The sequence below is a fragment of the Theropithecus gelada genome, chromosome 2 (assembly GCF_003255815.1).
Source record: "Theropithecus gelada isolate Dixy chromosome 2, Tgel_1.0, whole genome shotgun sequence".
NCBI lineage: Eukaryota > Metazoa > Chordata > Mammalia > Primates > Cercopithecidae > Theropithecus > Theropithecus gelada.
The window spans coordinates 50,121,517-50,147,027 of NC_037669.1; the positions used below are offsets into that span (position 1 = coordinate 50,121,517).

A 25,511-nucleotide genomic window follows, 5' to 3' on the forward strand; every position below is an offset into this window, starting at 1 on the left:
CTTACAGGCCATGCCTGTGCACCACTGAGTTATTTTATTGAAATGACCCCTTTAAAAAATATTGCTGCTATTTTTAATGCTGTTGGGTCTGGCTAGTAACTCCCCAACTAGTTTCTCCACTAGCCCACCCACTGGTCTCTCTCCAGTCAACCAAAAATGCTAGACTGAGCATTTCAGTCCTCAGCTTAAAAATTAACCAGCTGGTTCTACTCCCGGTATAGCTGAGTCAGTGTCTGACAGGCTGCCTTCCTCATAGATAACTATAAGCTTGAAAAAATTAAAAAAAAAAAAAGCAATGACGTAAAGGCTATGAAGAGTGAACAAATGCAGGCAGACTTTGAAGAGGAGTCAAAATTTAAAAGAAAGGAGCAGCATGGGATAAGGTTTTGTTTTGCAGCTTTAGCTTGAGGGCAGGCCACAGTCATGGCCAAACTCCACCATCTTTCTGGCCTGAAGAACCCAGAGGACAGAACCTGGAGCAACCACAGTCATGGGAAACTGTAGAAAGAATTCCAGAAAGGACAGCACCAGAGAAGGAGAGGCCAGAATTCTGTGTATAAACTGTCCCTGTCTCTGGCTGATCCTTGAACCATGCTTGAGCAGGGAAGACTCAAGACACCTTACGCTTGAAGAAACAAACAAACAAACAGAAAAACTGAACGGAGATGTGAGCTTCTGCAAGTGAAACAAAGTTTGTGGTTTCAGTCTAACCAAGTTCATTGCCTATTAAAACAAGAATATCAACACTCTTCAGAGAAATACACCAGAATTCAGACACTCCACTACGTAACATTCATAATGTCCACCTACAGTCCAAAATTATTCAATATGTGAAGAACCAGTGAAGTGTGAGCTGTTCTCAAGGCAACAGATAATCAACAGAGGCCAACTCTGTCTGATAACACCCAGACATTGAAATTTTCAGACAAGGACTTTAAAACACTGATTTAACTACACTAGATGAGGTAAGGGAAAATGTACTTGTAAGAAATTATAAAATACAGAATCTCAGCAGAGAAATAAAAAAATATAAAAGTAACTAAGTGGAAATTCTAGAGCTGAAAATATGTAAATCTGAAATTTTAAATTATTATATTATTATCGTAATAGTAGAATGGAGATGACAGAATAAATTCACTGAACTTGAAGACAGATCAAGAGAAATTACCCAATCTCAAAAGTAAAGAGAAAAATAATGTGAATAACAACAACATAAGAGAGCTTCAGGAACCCTTGGGACAATATCAAAAGGTCTAAAATAGACATAATTAGAGTCTCAGAAGAAAAGGAGAAAGATTGGAGCAGGTTTTTTTTTCTTTCTTTTTTTTTTTTGAAACGGAGTCTCGCTCTGTCACCCAGGCTGGAGCGCAGTGGCCGGATCTCAGCTCACTGCAAGCTCCACCTCCCAGGTTTACTCCATTCGCCATTCTCCTGCCTCAGCCTCCCGAGTAGCTGGGACTACAGGCGCCCGCCACCTCGCCCAGCTAGTTTTTTGTATTTTTCAGTAGAGACGGGGTTTCACCAGGTTAGCCAGGATGGTCTCGATCTCCTGACCTCGTGATCTGCCCATCTCGGCCTCCCAAAGTGCTGGGATTACAGGCTTGAGCCACCGCGCCCGGCCTGCAGGTTTTTTTTTCTAAAGAAGATTTAGAAGATTCCCCAAATTTGATGAAACAAATTTAAATGAATTTACAGACTCAAGAAGCTCAGTAAATGGAATAAATATGAAGACAACTACACCTAAATGTATCAGTTAAACTTAGAAAACCAAAGAAAAGAGAAAATCTTGCAAGCAGGTAAAGAAAATAAACAGTGACTTGAATAACTACAGACTTCTTATAAACGATGGAAGACAGACACAGTGGAACATCTTTAAAATGCTGAAAGAAAATAAAAATCGGCCGGGCGCGGTGGCTCAAGCCTGTAATCCCAGCACTTTGGGAGGCCGAGGCGGGTGGATCACGAGGTCAGGAGATCGAGACCATCCTGGCTAACATGGTGAAACCCCGTCTCTACTAAAAATACAAAAAACTAGCCAGGCGTGGTGGCGGGCGCCTGTAGTCCCAGCTACTCGGAGGCTGAGGCGGGAGAATGGCGTGAACCCGGGAGGCGGAGCTTGCAGTGAGCCGAGATCGCGCCACTGCACTCCAGCCTGGGCGACACAGCGAGACTCCGTCTCAAAAAAAAAAAAAAAAAAAAAAAAAAAAGAAAATAAAAATCATCCCAGAATCATATCCAGCAAAAATATCCTTTAATAAAGAGTTTTTTTTTTATCATGAAAGAAAACAGAGACTACATTGCCAGAAGATACACACTTCAAGAAAGCCAAAGGAAGTTCTTCCGGCTGAAGAGAAATGGTACCAGAGGGAAACCTGGATCCTCAAAGAGTAATGAAGAACAATGGAAATAGTAAACATCTGGGTAAAAACAAATTGGCCCCTGCAGCCTCCAAGACAGCATGCAAACTCCCCAGCCTGACATCCAGTGCCTCCCGCCTCCACCTGACACCATACATACCTCTTGCTCCACCTGTCTTTCACAAGAAGCACTTGTGACCTCTTAAAAATTACACATTTAGTCCCAACTTCAACCTTTGCAGATTCTGCTCCCACTACTTAGAAGATATTTTGCCTTCTCCTCCTCTCTATGTGAATCACACACACTCACCCCCATGCTACAACCCCAGGGCCACCTTCTTTTCCAGGCCACTCCTGACTTCACATGCCTCTATTGTGCTTTTCTGCATGCAGCTCCAGGAAATATATTACAGTGAACTAAAATGCATTACTAACACACTTTACTGATGTCAAAGCACTTTCCCCTCCATTATTTCATTTCTTCTCATGAAAGTACCATGAGGCCGGAGGGCAGTTCTGGTGACCCACTTTGTATAGATGAGACAACTGAGACTCAGAGAAGCTGAAAGGTTTTTGCAAAGTTGCACAGCCACAGTCTGGCAAAGTTGGCACTAGTACTTAGCTCCTCAAATTCTTTTCACAGTTCTCTGCTTGGCCACACTAACACACAACTTATGATGCCTGCCTTCAACTGATTTCTAATCTTGGATTATAAACTTTTCATACAGCTATGAAAAGTTAAACATTAAGTAAACAACACAACACACCCCTAGACTGGGGATCTCAGACCTGGCCACGCCTCAGAAATGTTTGCGAAAACCACAGAAATCCAAAACTCCTAACATACCAACTGAGTCAGGGTTGCTCTGGGGCTGTGCCTGGGATCTTTATTTTATAAAAAGTCCCAGAGGTGATTCTGATACGCAGCCAGAGACGAGAACCTCTTCCTAACATTAATTACCAAGTGACTCATCCAAACTGTGTGCACTGTGGGAAGAGAGAAATGGGTGTGGGATGGGATGGCACAAAGGAGGGGAGTCTGGGCAGGGCTTTGAAGGAATTTGGGAGGCCATTTGCACTGGCAAAGAGAGGAGGGGGTGCATTTCAGGCCAAAGGAGTAGGAAAGGTGAGACATGTTCAAGGGAGTGAATATTCCTGAGCAGAGGTGTGGTCTGAGGAATCAGAGCATAAGGAGAGTCAGTGGCCAGTGTAGAGGATGAACCAAGAGAACAAGAAACAGGAGACTCCAGGGGTCTGGAGCCCTCCCATGCACTCCGAGTGCTTGTGTCCGCAACCTTACTGTGGGGCTTTTCTCTCAGGCCAGCTTGAGTGGATGCTATGTTCTGTGATCTTTCTCTGAATCCCAGCACTCCCTTCTCTCACAGTTCTTACCTGTGTCTAATCTGTGTTCTTATTACTCCCTTAGACTTCTGAGTTCCTTGATAAGTTTTGTTTCTCCTTCCATCCTCTGATTGGTGATTCTCAGCTGGGGGCAATTTTGCCCCCCAGAGGCTACATTTGGTGATGCCTGAAGATATTTTTGGTTGTCACAACTGGAGAAGGGGATACTACTGGAATCTAGTGGGATGCTAAACATCCTACAATGCACAGTTCTACCAAAGAAGTATCCATCTCAAAATGTCATTAGTGTCAATGATGAGGAACTCTGCCACAGATAAGTGACAAGCACACTTAGTTGCTTTATTAATAAGTTTACTAATATATTATTAATAATTCAGCCCTCTTTATTATATGTTATTTAATTAATCTTCGGTGAATAATTATCTGAACAGCCAAATGAATGAAAAGAGTTTGTATCTATCAGTCACTTTTGACTTCTAGATTGTTTTATTTTATAGATAATAAAATAAAATAAAAACAAAAACTGAGGAGACCAATATAGAATTGCTAATTTTTATTATTGCCACACATAGGCATTAAAAATAAAGCTATCAACTACTATAACCGTGACTTCATAAAACATATTTTAACAGTAAAAATAGAATAATATTAATAATAAAAATTACACAGGAAGGATATTACCAAGAAATGTCTGTAAAGCAGCCAATAGTTTAGGCTGGTGAAAAGTTCCCTTCAGCCAACCTGGACCACCATCCACCAACTTGGGAGCCTCTGAATAAGATTATGAGCTCCTTCAGGGCAGGATTCCTGTCTTATGGGTAGCCCTGGGCTTTTAATGCTAGGCAGTGCATGGCAGGATGCCAAGGCCCTCCCTGTGACAGTGATGCTCACTGCCACCCAACCTGTGCTGCCCATCCATACCTTGTATTCCAGGGAAAGCAGAGTCTCCGTCCTGGAAGTCCAGCTCCATTTGTGGACTACATAGCCCTGCTGGTCATTGGTGGTCCCACCTTCCTCATCCAAGATTAATACATATGGGCAACTAGGAGAGATACAGAAGTGAGTAGCTGCCACTGGGCCCCTGAAGGAAGCTCTCATCACTGCAGGCTATGGGCAGGCAGGTCTGTAAGACTCAGTTCCAGGCTGGAGGAATGGTGGAACCCTGCAGGCAGCCTCACTTTCCCCACTTGCTATGGTCTGAGGCCCCTTAACACCTGTTGATGCTACTGGAGGAGCCCATTCTGAGAGAGATGATGAAGGCTCAGGTTAAACACAAGAGGGGAAGAAATGGGATTTGTGCTCTGTTGCCTAGTAGCCCAAGTGTATAATAGGCACCAAGATGGGAACTGGAATACCTATAACATAAGAGTAAGTCATTTCTTCCAAGAACAGTTCCTTATAAAAAGTCAGGCAAATCCAGACATGGTGGCTTATGCCACCCAGTGTCATCCCAGCACTTTGAGGGGCTGAGGCAGGAGGACTGTTTGAGGCCAGGAGTTTGAGATCATCCTGGTCAACACAGTGAGACTCTGTCTCTACAAAAAGTTTAAAAAATTATCTAGGCATTGTGGCGCATGTCTGTAGTCCCAGCTAACCCAGGAGGCTGAGGTGAAAGGATCACCTGAGCCCAGGAGTTCGAGGCTGCAGTGAGCTATAATCATGCCACTGCACTTCAACCTGGGTGACAGAGTGAGAGCAAGACCCTGTCTCAAAACAAAAACTAAAACAAAACAAAAAAGAAAAGCCAGACAATATCAACTTTTGGCTGGCAAGAATATGCACTTCTCTTAAAAGATGCCACAGAAGTAGTGTGTTCATGCCTCTCCGTCCACTCCTGGTACAAAACATTTTTTCCACTAAATAATTCTTCCATTAATATAACTAACAATCAAGATCTTAGTACTCTGGGGTACCAAGTGGAGTAGGACTTGGGAAGGTGTCCTTCTCATTGGCTGTGGCATAGACACAGCAAGGAAAGGCTGAGCCTTAAAGTTCCTATGTCCCTGCAGAAACAGCCTCAGCCCTGCCTCACTGCCTTACTAGACCTCTGGACACCGCCTGGCTTCTTCTTTAACCAGGGACTCATAGTCACCACTTCAGTCCTCCCTCCATCACCCTCAGAGGTACTTCCATGAGACTAGTACTCTTCCAGTCTACTTACCTGGTTTTTAGGTTGTAGTGAACACAGCCCTGACCTTCAGCATTGAATAGGGCCAGCAAGGAGAAGCCAGGTATGTCATTAAAGAGGCAAGTGATGGTTCTCCCTCTGCAGCATGTGGGGATCTGACATATAGCGATGTTTCCAGAGGGATAGCTGGCAGAAATGTTCAGGTAGAACTAACAGAAAACCCCCCTCTCAGTTGTCCCATTGAAGCAAGTCCACATGTCAAAGTGGTAGCTATTTGGTGCATCATTCTCCATCTTCAAACACCCTCCTTGCATTTTGCATAGGTAACAATTATATGATCATGGAACCCAATAATGACCTAGCTGTTTTTCTGTATCTTCTTTCTATTTTCTCACAACCACCTTGTGGTAGGTAGTATTATCTTCCTCTCACAGATGAGTAGGGTCCCCCTGGGTCTAATGGGTTTCCTGAGACATGGAACTTTCAGTGTAAAACCTAAAAAGTCCCAGGCAAACCAGGATGAGTTGGTCACCCTATAGATGAGGAATCCAAAGTGCAGAAAATTATCTGCCTCATGTCACATCACAAGGAAGTGGCAGAGCCAGGACTTGATCTCTAAGGCCAGCAATATTTCTAATGCTGTCAGGCTGCTCCCACTTCTGACAAATCAAGGGGGACAGGTAATGTCTCCCTGTTCATTTTCTAGTAAAGAGGCCCCAAGAAGCACTGGTCCTGACTAAGGAGGACATGGTATGGGCAGGACATTCCTGTGTGCAGGAATTTCACAAGCAGTACTCCAGACACAGACGCATTTCAGAATGAAAGCAGAAAGAAAAGGAAATGAAGAAAAATGAAGATTCTCAGGGACCTACAGGAGGCCATCAAGCTTACCAACATATGAATAATAGGAGTCCCAGAAGGAGAGACAAGAGAAATTAGGGTAGAAGGAATATCTGAAGAAATAATGCTGAAAACTCCCCAAATTTGATGAAAGACAATAATATACATGTTCAAGAAGCTTAACAAACTCCAAGGAGGATAAATTCAAAGATATTCTCATTGAGACACATTATAATTCAACTGTCAAAAGACAAATACAAAGAAGGAATCTTGAAAGCAGCAAGAAAAAAGAGATTCATCATATATAAGAGACCTTCAATAAGATTAATGGCTGATTTCTCATCAGAAACCATGGGGTTAAGAAGGCAGCAATATGAAATACCTAAAGACCTCAAAGGAAAAAAATAAAACTGTTAACCAACAATTCCATATCAAGCAAAATTATCCTTCAAAAATGAAGAAATTAAAACATTCCCAGATAAACAAATATTGAGGAAGTTAATCACTAGTAGACCTGCCCTGCAAAAAAACACTGAAGGGAATCCTTCAGGCTGAAATGAAAGGACATTTGTATGAAATGAAACTCATACAAAGAAAAAAAGAACACTGGTAAAGTTAACTATATAAGTAAATATAAAATCCAGTATTGTATTTTCAGCATATAATTTTTCTTTTTTTCCTATATGACTTGAAAGATAAATGCATAAACAATAATTGTAAACCTATGTTAATGGGCACACAATGTATCTATAAAACATAATTCTTTGATAACAACATAAAGGGGAAGGGATAGAGCTATATAGGAGCAGAGTTTTATATATTATTGTGGCAAGTTATTAATTCAAACTAGTGTGTTAATTGTAATACACAGGTATATTAGTTTCCTAGGGCTATCATAACAAAGTACGATAAACTGGATGGCTAAAAGCAACATAAATTTATAATCTCACAGTTCCAGAGGCTGAACATCCAAGATCAAGGTGTCAACAGGGTTATGCTTTGGAAGGCTCTGGGGAAGAATCCTTCCTTGCCCCTTACAGTTCCTGGTGATTGCCAGAAATCTTTGGTATTCTTTGGATTGTACATGCTTCATTTCAATCTCTGCCTCAGTCATCATATAGCTTTCTTCTGTGTGTGTGTGTGTGTGTGTGTGTGTGTGTGTCTGTCTGCTCTTCTTATAAGGACACTAGTCATTGCAGTAGGGCCCACCCCAACAATATGACTGCATCTTAAAATTTACAACTTCAGAGCCCCTATTTCCAAATGTGGTAATATCCTGAGGTTCCATGTGGTTACAAATTTTGGGAGACACCATTCAACCCATTATACCAAGATAACCCTAAGGAAATAACTTAAAAATATGGAGAAAAGAAAACGAGAAGTAAATCAAAATGGCATGCTATAAAAAGTCAGACACAAAAAGAGAAAGTAACGAAGGAACTGAGAAACAAAGATGGTATAAGACATATAGAAAACAAATAGAAAACTTAAAGAATTAAGTCCTTCTGTATCAGCAATTACTTTAAACAGAAATAGATTAAACTCTCTAATCAAAAAGGCCAGAGCTGAGACATGAGAATCGCTTGAGCCCAGGAGGTGGCGGCTGCAATGAGCCAAGATTGCACCACTGCACTCCAGCCTGGGCGATAGAGTGAGACTCAGTCTCAAAAAAAAAAAAAAAAAAAAAAAGGCTGGCAGGATAAATTTTTAAAAACCAAAACACAGTTCAACCATATGCTGTGTCTAAGGGACTCACTTTAGATCCAAAGACAAAACTTGGTTGAAAGTGAAATGATAGAAAAAGATATTCTATGCAAATTGTAACCAAAAGGGAGTAGGGGTGAATATACTAATACCATGCAAAATAGATGTTAAGTTAAACATTTTTACAAGTGACAAAGAAGGACATTACATATTGAGAGAAGGGTGAATACCTTAAGAATATGTAACAATTATAGAGATATACACACCTAATAACAGAGCCTCAATATATATATAAATTTAAAAACTGACAGAATTAAAGGAAGAAATAGTTCTACAAAAATAGTTGGAGACTTCACTACCTCATGTTCAATAATGGATAGAACAACTAGACAGAAGATCAATAAAGAAATAGAGGGCTTAGGCAGCTTGCAGTAGCTCACGCTTGTAATCCCAGCACTTTGGGAGGCCAAGGCGGATGGATCACCTGAGTTCAGGAGTTTGAGACCAGCCTGGCCAACATAGTGAAACCCCATCTCCACTAAAAATACAAAAAAATTTAGCTGGGCATGGTGGTGTACACCTGTAATCCCAGCTATTCAGGAGGCTGAGGCAGGAGAATCACTTGAACCCGGGAGGCAGAGGTTGCAGCCAGCCAAGATTGCACCACTGCACCCCAGTCTGGGTGACAGAGTGAGACTCCACCTCAAAAAAAAAAAAAAAAAAAAAAAGAAAGAAATAGAGGATTTGAACATACAGAATCCCACCCAACAACAGCAGAACACACATTCTTCTCACACTCACATGGATCATTCTCCAGTACAGACAATATGTTAGGCCACAAAACAGGTCTCAATAAATTGAAACCATAGAAAGTATCTTTTTTGATCACAATGGAATGAAACTAGAAATCACTAACAAAAGAAAATTGTGAAAATTCACAAATACATGAAAATTAACACACAAACAATAGGTGGATAAAAAAATCACAAGGGAAATTATAAAATACTTTGAAGTGAATGAAAACAAAACACAACATATCAAAACTGATGTGAGAAAGGCAAAGCAACACTCAGAAACAAATTTATAGCTGCAAATACCAACATTAAAGAAAATGAAGATCTCAAATCAATAACCCAATTTTCTACCTTAAGGAACTAGAAAAAGAAAAGCAAACTAAAGCAAAGCTAGCAGATGGAAGAAAACAATAAAAAAATCAGAGGGGAGAAAAACAGAATTGAGAATAGAAAAATAGAATGAACAAAACCAAAAGTTGCATCTTTGATAAATCAAGAAAGCACAAACTTCTAGCAGACTGACTAAAAAAAAGACTCAAATTCCTAAAATCAGAAATGAAAATGGGACCTTACAGAAATAAAAAAAAATCCTAATAATACAACAATATGAACAGCTGTATACCATAAAGTTAGATAACCTAGATGGACAAATTCCTAGAAACACATAAACTACCAGAAGTGACTCAAAAAGAAATAAAAAACCTAAATAGAACTATAGCAAGTGAGGAGATTAAATCAGTAATGAAAAATCTCCCAACAAAGAAAAGCCTAGCACCAGATGGCTTCACTGGTGAATTCTACCAGACATTTAAAGAATTAATACCAATCCTCCTCAAGCTCTTCCAAAAAATAGAAGAGCAGACCTGAACACTTCCTAACTCATTCTATGAGGCCAGGGTTATCTTGATACCAAAGTCAGACAAATACATAAAAATAAAACTTCCCATATCCCTTATGAATATAAACATAAAGTATCTTAACAAAATACCAGCAAACCAAATTTAGCATCAGCCTATCAAAAGGATTATACACCATGAGCAGGTGTGGTTTATCCCAGGAATGCAAGTATGGTTCAACACACAAAAATCAATGTAATGTACCATAGTAATAAAATGGCAGGGGTTGCGGGGGGAATCATGATCATTTTAACTGATGAAGAAAAAGCATTTGACAAAATTCAATACCTTTTCATGATTAAAAAAACACTCAACAAATTCAGAATAGAAGGGAACTCCTGCAACATATTAAAAGCCATATATGGAAAAACTCACAACTAACATCATAATCAATGATGAAAGAATGAAAACTTTTCCTCTAATATAAAGAACAAGACAAGTAGGCCTGCTTTCACCAGTTCTAATCAAAATTGTACTGAAAGTTCTGGCCACAGCAAATAGCGACAACAACAACAAAATAATAAAAAGCCTCAAAATTGGAAAGGAAGAAGTAAAATTACCTCTGTTGGCAGATGACATGATTTCATATATAGAAAATTCTAAAGAATCCACACAAAAAAATCTAGAGCTAACACATAAATTTAGAAAAGTTACAGATATAAGATCAACACACACAAAAGAGTTGCCCTCATGAACACAGGATGTCTTTCCTGTGTTTTTTAGGTCTTCTTTAATTTAATTTGGCAATGTTTTATAGTTTTCAGTGTACAAGTTCTGTACCTCTTTGTTATTTATTCCTAAGTATTTTAATCTTTCTGATCCTGTTGTAAATGGCATAATTTCCTTTTGTTCATTGCTTTTTGTTCTTGTTTATACACCATTTTGTACTGCTTGTTGCCAGTGCTCATGGGTTGGAAGAATTAATATTGTTGGCCAGGTGTGGTGGCTCATGCCTGTAATCCCCGTACTTTGGGAGGCAGAAGTGGGTGGATCACTTGAGGTCAGGAGTTTGAGATCAGCCTGGCCATCATGGCCAAACCTCATCTCTACTAAAAACACAAAAATTAGCCAGGCGTGGTGACACACACCTGTAGTCCCAGCTATCTGGGAGGCTGAGGCAGGAGAATTGCTTGAGCCTGGGAGGCAGAGGTTGCAGTGAGCCGAGATGGCACCACTGTACTCTGGCCTGGGTGACAGAGCAAGACTCAGTCTCAAAAACAAACAAACAAACAAACAAAAAACTATTAATGGTATCACTCCCCAAAGTGATCTACAGAATCAAAGCAATGCCTATCAAAATCTTATTGGCTTTTTTTTGTAGAAATGGAAAACCTGACTGAAAATTTACATGAAATGGTAAGAGATTCCAAGCAACCAAAATAGTCTTGAAAAAAAAAAAAAAAAAGTGGGAGACTCACACTACCTTATTGCAAAACTTACTACAAAACTACAATAGCCAAAACAGTGTGGTACAGGCATAAAGACAGACATATGTGTTAATGGCTTAGAATTGACAGTCCAAAAATAAACCCATACATCTATAGTTCTATAGTCAATTGATTTTTGACAAGGGTGCCATGATCATTCAATGGGGAAAGAATGCCTCTTAAATAAATGGTACTGGGACAATTAGCTATCCACACACAAAGGAAAGAAACTGGAACCTTATCTTATACCACATACAAAAATTAACTCAAAATGCTTCAAAGACCATAAGACCTATAAGTATAAACCTCTTAGAAAAAAACACAGGGGGCCGGGCATGGTGGCTCATGCCTGTAATCCCAGCACTTTGGGAGGCCAAGGTGGGTGGATCACTTGAGGTCAGGAGTGAGTTCAAGACCAGCCTGACCAACATGGAGAAACCCCATCTCTATTAAAAATACAAAATTAGTCCAGCATGGTGGTGCGTACCTGTAATCCCAGCTACTCGGGAGGCTGAGGCAGAAGAAACACTTGAACCCAGGAGGCGGAGGTTGTGGTGAGCTGGATCACGCCATTGTACTCCAGCCTGGGCAACAAGAACAAAACTCTGTCTCAAAAAAAAAAAAAAAAAAAAAAAAAAAAAGAAGAGGAAAACACAGGCGTAAATGTTATAACCTTGGATTTGGCGATGGTTTTTTAGACATAAAGCCAAATGCATAAGCAGCAAAAGAAAGGTGGAAAAAATTGGACTTCATCAAAATTTAAAAGTTTTTGTGCATTAAATGATGCTACTGAGAAAGTGAAAAGACATCTGACAGTACAGGAAAAAATACTTGCAAAGCATATATCCGATAAGCATCTAGTATATATACACAATATGTAAAGAACCCTTACAACTTGTTTTAAAGAAAGACAACTCAATCAAAACATGAGCAAGGACTTCAATATACATTTCTCCAAAGAAGATGTACCAAAACACACACACACACACACACACACACACACACACGAAAAGATGCTCTACGCCATTCATCATTAGGTAAATATAAGTTAAAACCACAGTAAGATACCACTCACACCCACTAGAATGAATGAATGCAGTGAACATTGAGACGGGTCTGGGGTCTGAAGCTGCCAAGTGCAAACCAATTACAGCTTAGAGCTTTATGATATTCCCATTGCAGACATACCTTTTTTTTTTTTTTTTTTTGAGATGGAGTCTTGCTCTGTCGCCCAAGCTGGAGTGCAGTGGCTCGATCTCGACTCACTGCAAGCTTCGCCTCCTGAGTTCATGCCATTCTCCTGCCTCAGCCTCCTGAGTAGCTGGGACTACAGGTGCCCGCCATCACGCCCGGCTAATTTTTTGTATTTTTAGTAGAGACGGGGTTTCACCATGTTAGCCAGGATGGTCTCAATCTTCTGACCTCATAATCCGCCCGCCTCGGCCTCCCAAAGTGCTGGGATTACAGGCGTGAGCCACCACGCCCGGCCCAGACATATCATTTTTGCCTGAGTGCTTGACCAGCAATCTCTATGAAAACAGAATCGACTACTGAACCCAGTGTTCTATGGAAGCCATTAGGTGAAAGAAGAGCTTTCCAAACATTTTCTGTACTTGAGAGGGATCAAATAGCTGCACATGTGTTCTGACTATTTGAACACGGTAACACAGAATTTCTCCTTTAAGATCACTGGGTTCAACTTCCTCATCTTATAATCAAGGGAAGTGAGGCACAGAGATCAAGTGACTTGTGTAGGGTCACCAAGAAGAACTGAGCTTAGAGCCCTAGTCTTTTAGGACTCCCAAAGAGAAGAGCATTAATTGCCAGGAGGTGAGCACTGCTGGCGTGTGAGTCAAGAGTGCCAGCAGCAATGGATCAAAAGTTTGGGGGATCTCTCAGACCATTTGGGGGTAGGGGTTGGGAAGGTGTTCAGAATTCTGGGACAAGCGAGAGAACAGAGATTCCTGCAGGCTAGGGTACTGTGCTCTTATCATACACAAGCCCACCCTCTTTCTGAAGCCCCTGATAGAAGACTAATTCATAGACACAGCTTCATGAGGAGCTCAGGGAGATCATCCTATTAAATGCAGCGAAGAGTCAGAAAGAAGTGGGGGTGGGGCACAAGACAACCCATTGCAAGCAGCAGCTGCTCTCGAAGGAGTCAGCTGTGTTCAATACTGTGGACGTGTTGCAAGCAGGGCCGAGCAGAGTGTGATGAATGGATTCATTTACGGTCTGAGAAACAATGAGACTTCTTTGACAGAGCGCTTAAATCCTCAATTCCCAGTTCAGTCAAGAGGAGGACAAAGGAAGCAAGGAGGCTGCTGCCAGGAGAGCCTAGTTGGGGGCCTTGGCCTTTGTGAAAGTGGTTGAGACAGCCCAGAGACCCATCCTCTCCTCCAAGAAAGGGGCAGGGGATCCTGAGTGCCCAGTGATTGTATTATTAAAATGAGATCCACTTCCATCGCCCTCTACCCTGCTCTGTGCTGGAGGAAATAATCCTTAAAGGTATAAAAATGGTACCCAAGAGAGGACCCTAAATTGAGGCAACGAGGCCCTGAACCCAGGCCTAGCTTGGCCACAGAATTCCTTTTGTGGCATACAGTCAGTTACACCATGCCTTTGGGTCTCAGTTTACCCATTTCTGCAGTGAAGGGGCAGAAACAAATGACTGTGTTTTCCATCCGTGACATTTTATGTAACTCCAGACTGCGTAACCTGGAATAAGTGCTTTGCCCTCTCAGGCCTCAGAGTCCTTGTGGCCAATGAAAGACATCTGTGATCTGGTCCAGCTCTAGAACATGTTGGGTTTGGGCAACAGGACCTCCAAAAAGAACATAGGGTACAAGGTGACTTCCAACCCAGACATTCTCTAAAGGGAGCCCTCTCTTTTGCTTTTATCACCCAAATTCAAACTCCTTCTCTTCACTTTAAAAGGAGCAATTAAAGTTGCTCCCTCTGAAGTACAAATGGTCTATTAACTTCATTATCTGAATTCATTGCACGTGATAGCTACTCGATACACATCTGTGAATGAAGAAAATAATCAGACTCAAATCACTCTGAGGTATGCACAGCCCTCAGGGCTCACCCTCCAAGGAGATTTGTCTTTTCAAACTCAGATCCAAATACAGGCTTTGGAGGTTGGTAAATGCCCTGCAATCACAGGTAACGCCTTATAGGTATGTGTAGATAAGTGCTTATTTCTAGGGAGAAGGTCTATAGCTTTCATCAGATTCTCAAAGAGAAAATGTTTCTCCTTTTGTTGCTCCTACATCCAAGGTTGGGACACAGCTAGCACTAGGCTCATGAGCCCAGTCAGATCTCAGCTGCAGAGCAGTCAGGGCCCAGGAGATAGCGTATTTGGGGTGAGGTCTCAGGCTCCAAGGATGTGGATGGGTGAAGTATGCAAGGACCACAGGGCTTAACCACTGAGCCAGGGAGAGAAGGATGAAGGTTCCCAATTGTTTAAGGCCTCCTAACTCCCTCCTCTCCACTAGAGATGATTTATTTTGTGTCTTTAACCTTGTCTCAACTGAGAGGTCCTCAAAGGCAGGGACTTTGTCTGCATTCACAGCCTGCACTGACAAGCTTCTCACAGGTAGCTGGGGTTTGGTATGTTCATGTTGATCTGAACTGAACTTGAGGCTTGAAACTTCTTACCTCCTCCTCTGACCTCCTGAGTTTGATCTAGACAAACTTTTAATACCCAAGAGACCCACCACCAGGTTTCTCTGATAACTAAAAGGCCCAAGGAAATATTTAGGCTGTGTCAAGTCCTGGAGTTCTCTGGGGTTGAGTAGCTGGGGAAATAGGGTGGCACCAAATAAAAGGATACTAAACAAAGGAGGAGCCGTCATAGAAGGTGTAATGAAACTTGAAGGCCTTCTTGGGCGCCTTCCCCTCTTGACAATGCCGACTGACGAGATGGTTGGCGGATGATGGGTGAGGTGTGGGGGTGAGAGTCTGAGCACTTGCGGTGGGAGGGTAATGTAAACCTGGGGTCTGAGAGTCTCCTTTGCGGGCCATCATTAGATGAGAGGGCATCTTTGCCTTGTAGTTTCGTAAGATCATGGGGTAGGAGATATTCCTCCCTTTCCACGTGGCCCTTTCGGCTTCTCTGCAGAGAAGGAGACCAATATATTGTCTAGCCTCTTGGTTCTCACGCACCAGGGATGCTCTCTACAGCCCCTCCTTAGTACCCAAGACCCCTATCCCATTCCCCTGTCCCCAAAGTACACGTCCCCAACCCACGCTCCCTCGTCCATAAAGGTAGTTTTTGGGAAGAACTGGGAAGTTCCCAGTGCCCGTCTAAGAACAGCCCTTGCCTGATTTCCACCTGAGCCTGAGGGTGAGGACCTATGGAGTGGGACTGTGTGTGGAAGTATGGGGGCGGTCCTGAGGGTTTGAAGACCTTGCTCACCCCAGTCCTGAGGTTTCAGGGAACAGAGCTTCCTTCCAGAGTGTCACAGTGAGGAGGCAAACAGTGGCTGCCCTCTCCCCATGTTCCAGCCCAGCGACCCCCCAGAGATATATATGACTAAGCTATTAGATGTGAACAGGCGCTTAAGTCCTTTACACCCAATGGCCTGGGCCCTGAGAGAAATGTTGAGTAAATTGCTAGGGCTTGTGGGATGGCTCCACAGAATGATAAAAACCACTAACTTTTTTCTGGTTTGTTTTGAGAGGTTTTTGTTTGTCTTGTAGAACATCTGGCAAATTAAGTTAAGAAACAAACAGGGCACAAAAGCCCTAAATGTAAGGAGTCATGCAACAGGGCATCCCCGGCAAGGTGTTGCAGAGGTAGAGAGCATTGCTGAGCAGGGGCAGGAGGCAGGCCACTGGAGCTGTGTGAGCTCAGGCAATTTCTTACTCACATATCTGCTTAGGCTGCCTCAGTTTCCCCATCCACAAAATGGGCATCAATCTTGTCTTCCTTGCATGGTTGCAGTGATATTGTAGGCAGGATGGTGAGCAAGGAAGGACAGGGGTGTGTGTCTGCCTGTGAGGGACGCTGCACCTGTGGCTGTCATGGGGAGTACCGCATAACCCATGCTCTCAGGCAGCATGTCTCCCACACTTCTGTGACTGGACACTCACATATACACAGGGACTCCCAGCTGGGGGCCGGGCTTTCTCAGAACCCTTGCCTCCCCTGACCCAAGCACTTAGGTGCTCACATGTGGCGACACAACTCCTGCAGCTTCTCCCGGGCCTCAGGGCAGGGGTCGCTGAACTCCAGGCTGTTGGCAGGGGTTCCCACTCCTCGATGCGGGGGCAGCATGCTGACATCTTCTATAGTTCTAGATTTTCCTGTAATTGGAGGGCAAGAAGTTACAGAGATGCCCAAGACCATGGGAACCCACCTTTTGCATCAGTGTGACCTGGATGTGAGACTTGGAGTCAAAGGAGATCATTTTGGAGCTTTAAAATTCGTCCCGCTGGATTTTGGACTTGCATGGGCCCTGTAACCCCTTTGTTTTGGCCATTTTTTTCCCATTTGGAATGGCTGTATTTACTCAATACCTGCATCCCCACTGTATCTAGGAAGTAACTAGCTTGCTTTTGATTTTACAGGCTCATAGGTGAAAGGAACTTGCCTGTCTCAGATGAGACTTTGGACTGTTGGGTTAATGGTGAAATGAGTCAAGACTTTGGGGGACTGTTGGGAAGGCATGATTGCTTTTGAAATGTGAGAACATGGTCAGGCATGGTGGCTCGTGCCTGCAATCCCAGCACTTTGGGAGGCCGAGGCAAGCAGATCACCTGAGATCAGGAGTTCGAGACCAGCCTGGCCAACATGGTGAAACCCCATCTCTACAAAAAATACAAAAATTAACTGGGCGTGCTGGTATACACCTGTAGTTCCAGCTACTCAGGAGGCTGAGGCAATAGAATCTCCTGAACCTGGGAGGTGGAGGTTGCAGTGAACCGAGACCACACCACTGCACTCTAGCCTGGGTGACAGAGTGAGACTCCATCTCAAAAAAAAAAAAAAAAAGGAAATGTGAGGATATGAGATTTGGAGGAGCCAGGGGCAGAATGATATGGTTTGGCTGTGTCCCTACCCAAATCTTAACTTGAATTGTATCTCCCAGAATTCCCACTTGTTGTGGGAGGAACCCAAGGGGAGGTAATTGAATCATGGGGGCCGGTCTTTCCTGTGCTATTCTCATAATAGTGAATACGTTTCATGAGACCTGATGGGTTCATCAGGCATTTCCGCTTTTGCTTCTTCCTCATTTTCTCTTGCTGCCATGTAAGGAGTGCCTTTCACCTCCTGCCATGATTCTGAGGCCTCCTCAGCTATATGGAACTGTAAGTCCAACTAAACCTCTTTTTCTTCCCAGTCTTGGATATGTCTTTATCAGCAGCATGAAAACTAATATAGGAGGGGTTTTAGAAAATGGTTTTTCAAGACATTGTGTTTACTAGGGGACATGGGGCCAGGAAGAGCAGGAGAGCAGCATCCTCTAAATGTCAGAATATTGGGGGTATCATTGATGCTCACCAGGAATTGTTGACTGGTCAGTTATCAAAGAGAGATGTTACTCATACTGTGAGTCATCCATGATGGATGTGTCAGGGACTGACTTGTGCAAAGTGATGACACTGGCCATGTCTCCCTGGGTTCCAGGAAAAGAGCATTTCTGGGGCTCGACTGCCCTTACTGAATTGGACCCTTTTGATTCTCCTGATTAAAGACACAAAGTTTCTCTTTCTTCTCAATCAGCTTGAAAACTTCTCTGATGATGGCTAATCTTGGGTCTTCTGGAGGGAGCCCAAGTGCCACAGGCAGAGATCACTGTCATCTGAGTTTCTGCAGACTAGATGACAATGATCTGCATGACCTGGATGACAACGATCTGTGCCTGTGATACTAATTTTCACAGCTGTCCTCCATGACAGGTGGTGTGAGGATGTGGTCATGTGGAGTCATGGCAGTGATCCTCCCACCCTAGGTTCCAGGGGCATCTATTTAGTCATTTGTGTCAGGTCCTACCTACACTGAACCTCTGACTCCCACCCAGTTGCAGCCTTGTAGTATGCAGGCTCAACTTCACCTTAGATTTGAGGATGAAACCTGGCTTTGGGTGGGGGCATTTCTCAGGCTCTAACTGAAGCCCTGAGGTCCTCAGAATGGAGCTTTCCTTGCTGTTGGTGAAGCCTGGAGGTTGTTGGCCAGTGCTTGGGGACCATCTCTGGTATCTGCCACCCTGAGTGGTTTCTGGTCGCTTTCCCCACTTCTCCTGCCAACAGGGACCAGAGACTGAACCCTGAACTTAAGCCTAGGGCCTGAGGTCCAGCGACCTGCTGGCGGGCCACCTGGAGCATCTGCTGGATTAAGCCTCTATGTCTGACCTGCCCCAGGTGCCTTGGGCTCCTCAAAGGTGATGGTCTCTTGCTCTGATTAGGAACTGCCATTAACAGTTCTCTTCTTGTAACGTTGGATACCTTCCAGAAATAGCTGCTGTCCCCTCAGGGAGTAAGCCCAACTCCTGGAGCTGGTGCTCAAAGTCAGCCTGGCCCCAGAACTGCCAGCAGGTGAGCTGGAATAGTATATGGATATGGAATGGATGGTGGAGGCCCCCAAACCCAAAGTGACTTCAAACCAGAATGGCTATAGCAAAATCAGGCATCATTCATACATATGTCATAGGACAACAGGCATAAACTGGGACATTGCTGGGCTAGCTTGGACCCACAGTTACTTATGAGCTATGAGGCAAGGCTAATCACCCATCCTAGCATGCACATATGAGCCTAATTGCTAAACAAGATTAAGGCCCTATAATGCAGCATCACGGAATATACATCCCAGTGTCAATGGACACAACAAGGCGGCTAAAAGTTGGGTGGCAAAGGAAAGCAGCCACATAGACAAGAGGCCAATAGACATGCAGCAGTTCCCCCAATCCTTGAGAGACACATTCCAGGACCCCTAGTAAATGCCTGAAAGCATGGATAGTACCAAACCTGTATATGCTATGTTTTTTACATGCACACCTATGATAAAGTTTAATTGATAAGTTAGACCCTAAGAGATTAACAATAACTCCTACTAAAATAGAACAATTAAAACAACATATTGTAATAAAAGTTAGGTGGAGGGGTGGGGAACGATGGCCAAATAGAAGGCTCTACTGATTGTCCTCCCCACAGGAACACCAAATTTAACAACTACCTACACAAAAAAAGCATCTTCAAAATAGCCAAAAACCAGGTAAGCACTCATAGTACCTGATTTTAACTTCATATTGCTGAAAGAGGCACTGGAGAGGTAGGAAAGACAGTCTTGAATTGCTGACACAACCCCTCCCCATCCCTGGCAGCAGCTACATGGCACAGAGAGAGGATCTATGCATTTGGGAGAGGGAGAGTGCAGTGATTGTCAGACTTTGCATTGAACTCAGTGCTTTCCCGTCACAGTGGAAAGCAAAAGCAGGCTGAACTCAGCTGAAGCTCACTCATGGAGGGAGCATTTAGACCTGCCCTAGCCAAAGGGAAATCACCCATCCCAGTGGCCGCATCCTGCCTTTTGGCACGCCTGTCCACTGTGGGCTCTGGAGTTCTAAATAAACTTGAAAGGCAACCTAGGCCGCAAGGACTACAACTCCCAGGCAAGCCTTAGTGCTGAGCTGGGCTCAGAGCCAGTGGATTTAGAGGGTACGCAACCTACTAAGGCACCAGCTGGGGCAGCTAAGGGAGTGCTTGTGACACCCCTCCCCCAAGCCCAAGTGCCACAGTTCATGGCTCCAAAAAAGACCCCTTTCTTCCACTTGAGGAGAGAAGAGGGAAGAGTAAAAAGGACTTCATTTAACCTCTTGGATACCAGTTTAGCCACAGTAGGATAGGGTACCAGTCAGTGTCATGAGGCCCCCATTCCAGGCCCTAGCTCCCAGATTACATTTCTAGATACATCCTGGGCCAGAAGGGAACCTACTTCCTTGAAGGGAAGGACCCAGTCCTGGCAGGACCCATCACCTGCTGACTGAATAACCAGCAGTGATACCCAGGTAGTAGGCTGTGGACCTTGGGTGACACTCTGAGACATGCTGGCTTCAGGAGAGACTCAGCACATTCTCAGATATGGTGGTCACAGTGAGGGACTCCTTCTGCTTGAGAAAAGCAGAGGGAAACGTAAAGAGGACTCTGTCTTGCACCTTATGTACTAGCTCAGCAATGAGGAGGCAGAGCACTAAGGGGCTCTGATTCCATGCCTTGGCTCTTGGATGGCATTTCTATACCTGTCCTGGGGCACAGGGGAGCCCACTGCCCTGAAGAGTGAGTCCCAGGCCTAACTGAAGAGTCCTTGGACCTTAAGTGAACAGTTGCAGTAGCCTGGCAGTACTCCCCATGGACCTGGTGGTGGTGGCCAAAGCGTGAGACTCCTCTGCCTGTGGAAGAGGGAGGGAAGAGTGGGAAGGACTGTGTCTCATGGTTTGAGTGCCAGCTCAGCCACAGTACAATAGAATATCAGGTAGATTTTGAAGGTGTTTTACTCTAGTCCTGGCTCCCAGACAACATCTCTGGACCTGCCTGGGGCCTGTGGGAACTTTCTGCCCTAAAGGGAAGAACAGAAACCTGGCTGGCTTCACCACCTGCTGATTGTAGATCCCTAGGGGCCTTCAGCAAATATAGGCAGTAGTCTGGCAGTAGTTACAGCAGGTCTTGGGCAAGACCCAGTGCTGTGCTAGCTTTAGGTTTCATCCAGTGCAGTCCCAGTGGTGGTGGCCACAGGGGTAACTTGTGTCACCCCATCCCCAGCTCCAGGTGGCTCAGCACAGAGAGAGACTCCATTTGTTTGGGGGAAAGCAGGGAAGAGAACAAGTGTCTCTGCGATAATCTAGAGAATTCTCCTGGATCTTATCCAAGATCACCAAGGCAGTACCTCTCTGAGTCAGAAAGAACCACAATGTTACTGGGCTTGGGTTGCCCCCTAATGCAGATATGGCTTAGGTCACAACACCCAAGCCCTTTCAAATACCTGGAAAGCCTTCCCAAGAAGGAAAAGTACAAACAACCCCAGACTGTGAAGACTACAATAAATACCTAACTCTTCAATGCCAACACTGATGAACATCCACAGGCATCAAGGCCATCCAGGAAGATATGATTTCACAAAATGAACTAAACAAGGCACCAGTGACCAATCCTGGAGAAACAGATATGTTACCTTTCAGACAGAGAATTTAAAATAGCTGCTTTGAGGAAACTCAAAGAAATTCAAGATAACACAGAGAAAGAATTCAGAATTCTATCATTTAACGAAGAGATTGAAGACAGTGTGGCGATTCCTCAAGGATCTAGAACTAGAACTACCATTTGATCCAGCCATCCCATTACTGGGTATATACCCAAAGGATTATAAATCATGCTACTATAAAGACACATGCACACATATGTTTATTGCAGCACAATTCACAATAACGAAGACTTGGAACCAACCCAAATGTCCATCAGTGATAGACTGGATTAAGAAAATGTGGCACATATATATCATGGAATACTATGCAGCCATAAAAAAGGATGAGTTCATGTCCTTTGCAGGGACATGGATGAAGCTGGAAACCATCATTCTCAGCAAACTATCACAAGGACAGAAAACCAAACACCGCACTCACAGGTGGGAATTGAACAATGAGATCACTTGGCCACAGGGCAGGGAACATCACACACGAGGGCTTGTTGCGGGGGTTGGAGGCTGGGGGAAGGATAGCGTTCAGAGAAATACCTAATGTAAATGATGAGTTGATGGGCAGCAAACCAACATGGCACATGTACACCTATGTATCAAACCTGCACATTGTGCACATACACCCTAGAACTTAAAGTATAATAAAAAATAATAATAATAGGCTAGGCGTGACGGCTTACGCCTGTAATCCCAGCACTTTGGGAGGCCGAGGCGGGCGGATCACAAGGTCAGGAGATCGAAACCATCCTAGCTAACATGGTGAAACTCTGTACTAAAACATATACAAAAAAATTAGCCGGGCATGGTGGCAGGCGCCTGTAGTCCCAGCTACTCGGGAGGCTGAGGCAGGAGAATGGCGTGAACCTGGGAGGCGGAGCTTGCAGTGAGCCGAGATCGTGCCACTGCACTCCAGCCTGGGCGACAGAGCAAGACTCCATCTCAAAAATAAATAAATAAATAAATAATTAATTAATTAATTAATTTTTAAAGAGACTGAAATAATTTTAAAGAATCAAGCAGAAATTCTGGATTCAAAAATACAATTGACATTCTGAGAAATTAGTCAGAATCTTTTATCAGCAGAATTTATCAAGCAGAAGAAAGAATTAGTGAGCTTGAAGACATGCTGTTTGAAAATATACAGTCAGAGGAGACAAAAGAAAAAAGAATAAAGAATGAAACATGGCTACAAGGTCTAGAAAATAACCTCAAAAGGGCAAATTTAAGAGTTATTGGCCTTAAAGATGAGGTAGAGAAAGAGACAGGGGTAGAAAGTTTATTCAAAGAAATAACAACAGAGAACTTCCCAAACCTAGAGAAAGATACCAAAATTCAAGTACAAGAAGGTCATAGAACACTAAGCAGATTTAACCCAAAGAAGACTACTTTAAGGCATTTAATAACCAAACTCCCAAAGGTCAAGGATCCTAAGAAAGGATACTAAAAGCAGCAAGAGGAAAGAAACAAATAACATACAATGGAGCTCCATTTGTCTGGCAGCAGACTTTTCAGTGGAAATGTTACAGGCCAGGAGAGAGTGGCATGACATATTTAAAGGGTTGAAGGAAAAAACCTTTTACCCTAGAATAGTATATCTTGTGAAAATACCTTTCAAACATGAAGAAATAAAGACTTTCCTAGACAAACAAAAGCTGAGGAATTTCATCAACACCAGACCTCTTCTACATGAAATCCTAAAGCCAGTACTTCAATCAGAAAGAAAAGGTGTTAGTATAAAACTCACTGGTAATAGTACAGAGAAAACCAGAATATTACAACACTGTTACTAAGGTGTGTAAGCTACTACTATCTCAAGTAGAAAGACTAAAAGACAAATCCATAAAAAATAATAGCTACAGGTCAGCGTGGTGGCTCACGCCTATAATCCCAGCACTTTGGGAGGCCGAGGCAGGCAGATCACTTGAGGTCCAGGAGTTCGAGATCAGCCTGGCCAACATAGTGAAACCCCCATCTCTACTAAAAATACAAAAATTAGCTGGGTGTGGTGGTATGCGCCTGTAGTCCCAGCTACTTGGGAGGCTGAGGCAGGAGAATTGCTTGAACTCAGGAGAAGGAGGTTGCAGTCAGCCAAGACGTGCCACTGCACTGCAGCCTGGGTGACAGACCGTGACTCCGTCTCAAAAAATAATAATAATAATAATAGCTACAACAACGTTTCAAGATATAGTACAATAAGATATAAATAGAAATAACAAAAAGTTAAAATGTGGGGAGATGAAGTTAAGGTGTAGAGTTTTATTAGTTTTCTCTTTGGTTGTTTGTTTCTTTGTTTATGCAAACAGTGTGAAGTTATTATCAGCTTAAAATAATGAGTCATAAGATAGTATTTGCAAGCCTCATGGTAAACTCAAATCAAAAAACACATAATGGGTACACAAAAAATAAAAAACAAGAAATTTAATCATACCACAAGAGAAAATCACTTTCAGTAAAAGGAAGACAGGAGCGAAGGAAAGAAGAGTAAGACCACAAAACAACCAGAGAACAACCAAATGGCAGGAGTAAGTCCTTACTTATCAATAATAACATTGAATGTAAATGGACTAAACTCTCCAATCAAAAGACATAGAGTTGTTGGATGGATAAAAAAATAAGACCCCATGATCAGAAGCACACTCCACTTATAAAGACACACATAGACTGAAAATAAAGGAATGAAAAAAAGATGTTACATGCAAATGGAAATCAAAAAAGAACAGGAGTAGCTATACTTAGACAAAATAGATTTTGAAACAAAAACTATAGAAAGAGACAAGGAAGGTCACTATATAATAAGTCAATTCAGCAAGAAGATGTAACAACTATAAATATATATATACCCAACACTGGAGCAGCCAGACACATAAAGCAAATATTATTAGAGCTAAAGAGAGAGAAAGACCCCAGTAAAATAATAGCTGGAGATAGCAACACCCTGCTTTCAGCATTGGACAGATCTTCCAGACAGAAAATCAACAAAGAAACATCAGACTTAATCTGTATTATAGACCAAATGGACCTAATAGATATTTACAGAACATTTCATCCAATGGCTGCAAAATACACATTCTTCTCCTTAGCACATGGATCATTTTCAAAGCTAGATCATATGTTAGCTTACAAAACAAGTCTTAAAACATTAAAAAAAAAAAACCTGAAATAACAGCAACCATATTCTCTGATCACAATGGAATAAAACTAGAAATCAAGAAGAGGAATTTTGGAAACAACATAAATTCATGGAAATTAAACAACATGCTCCTGAATGACCAGTGGGTCAATGAAGAAATTAAGAAGGAAATTTTAAAAAATTCTTGAAGCAAAAGACAATGGAAACACAACATACCAAAACCTATGGGATACAGTGAAAGCAGTATTAAGAGGAAAATTTATAGCTGTTAAGTGCCTACATCAAAAAGAAGAAAAACTTCAGCCCAGGCACGGTGGCTTATGCCTGTAATCCCAGCACTTTGAGAGGCCAAGGAAGGTGGATCACTTGAGGTCAGAAGTTCAAGACCAGCCTGGTCAACATGGTGCAACCCTGTCTCTACTAAAAATACAAAAATTACCCAGACATGGTGGTGCGCGTCTGTAATCCCAGCTACTCAGGAGGCTGAGGCAGGAGAATGGCTTGAACTCGGGAGGCAGAGGTTGCAGTGAACTGAGATCATACCACTGCACTCCAGCCTGGGGCAACAGAGTGAGACTTCATCTCCAAAAAAAAAAAAAAAGAGAGAAGAAGAAGAAAAACTTCAAATAAGCAACCCAATGATGCAACTTAAAGAACTAGAAAAGCAAGAGCAAA

General features: G+C 42.9%; 1 protein-coding gene across 3 annotated transcripts in view; it reads right to left on the reverse strand.

Annotated features, from left to right (window-relative positions):
- The window catches only part of C2H3orf20 (chromosome 2 C3orf20 homolog), a 93,280-nt gene that overhangs the window by 47,429 nt on the left and 20,340 nt on the right, over nucleotides 1-25,511 (reverse strand). For all 3 annotated transcript variants that reach the window (XM_025376587.1, XM_025376586.1, XM_025376584.1), the window contains exons 6-9: nucleotides 16,689-16,821; nucleotides 15,347-15,628; nucleotides 5,881-6,033; nucleotides 4,641-4,761 (exon numbers count right to left, since the gene is read on the reverse strand). In XM_025376587.1, the coding sequence (XP_025232372.1) occupies nucleotides 4,641-4,761; nucleotides 5,881-6,033; nucleotides 15,347-15,628; nucleotides 16,689-16,821 (689 nt within the window). The remainder of the gene's footprint in view (nucleotides 1-4,640; nucleotides 4,762-5,880; nucleotides 6,034-15,346; nucleotides 15,629-16,688; nucleotides 16,822-25,511) is intronic.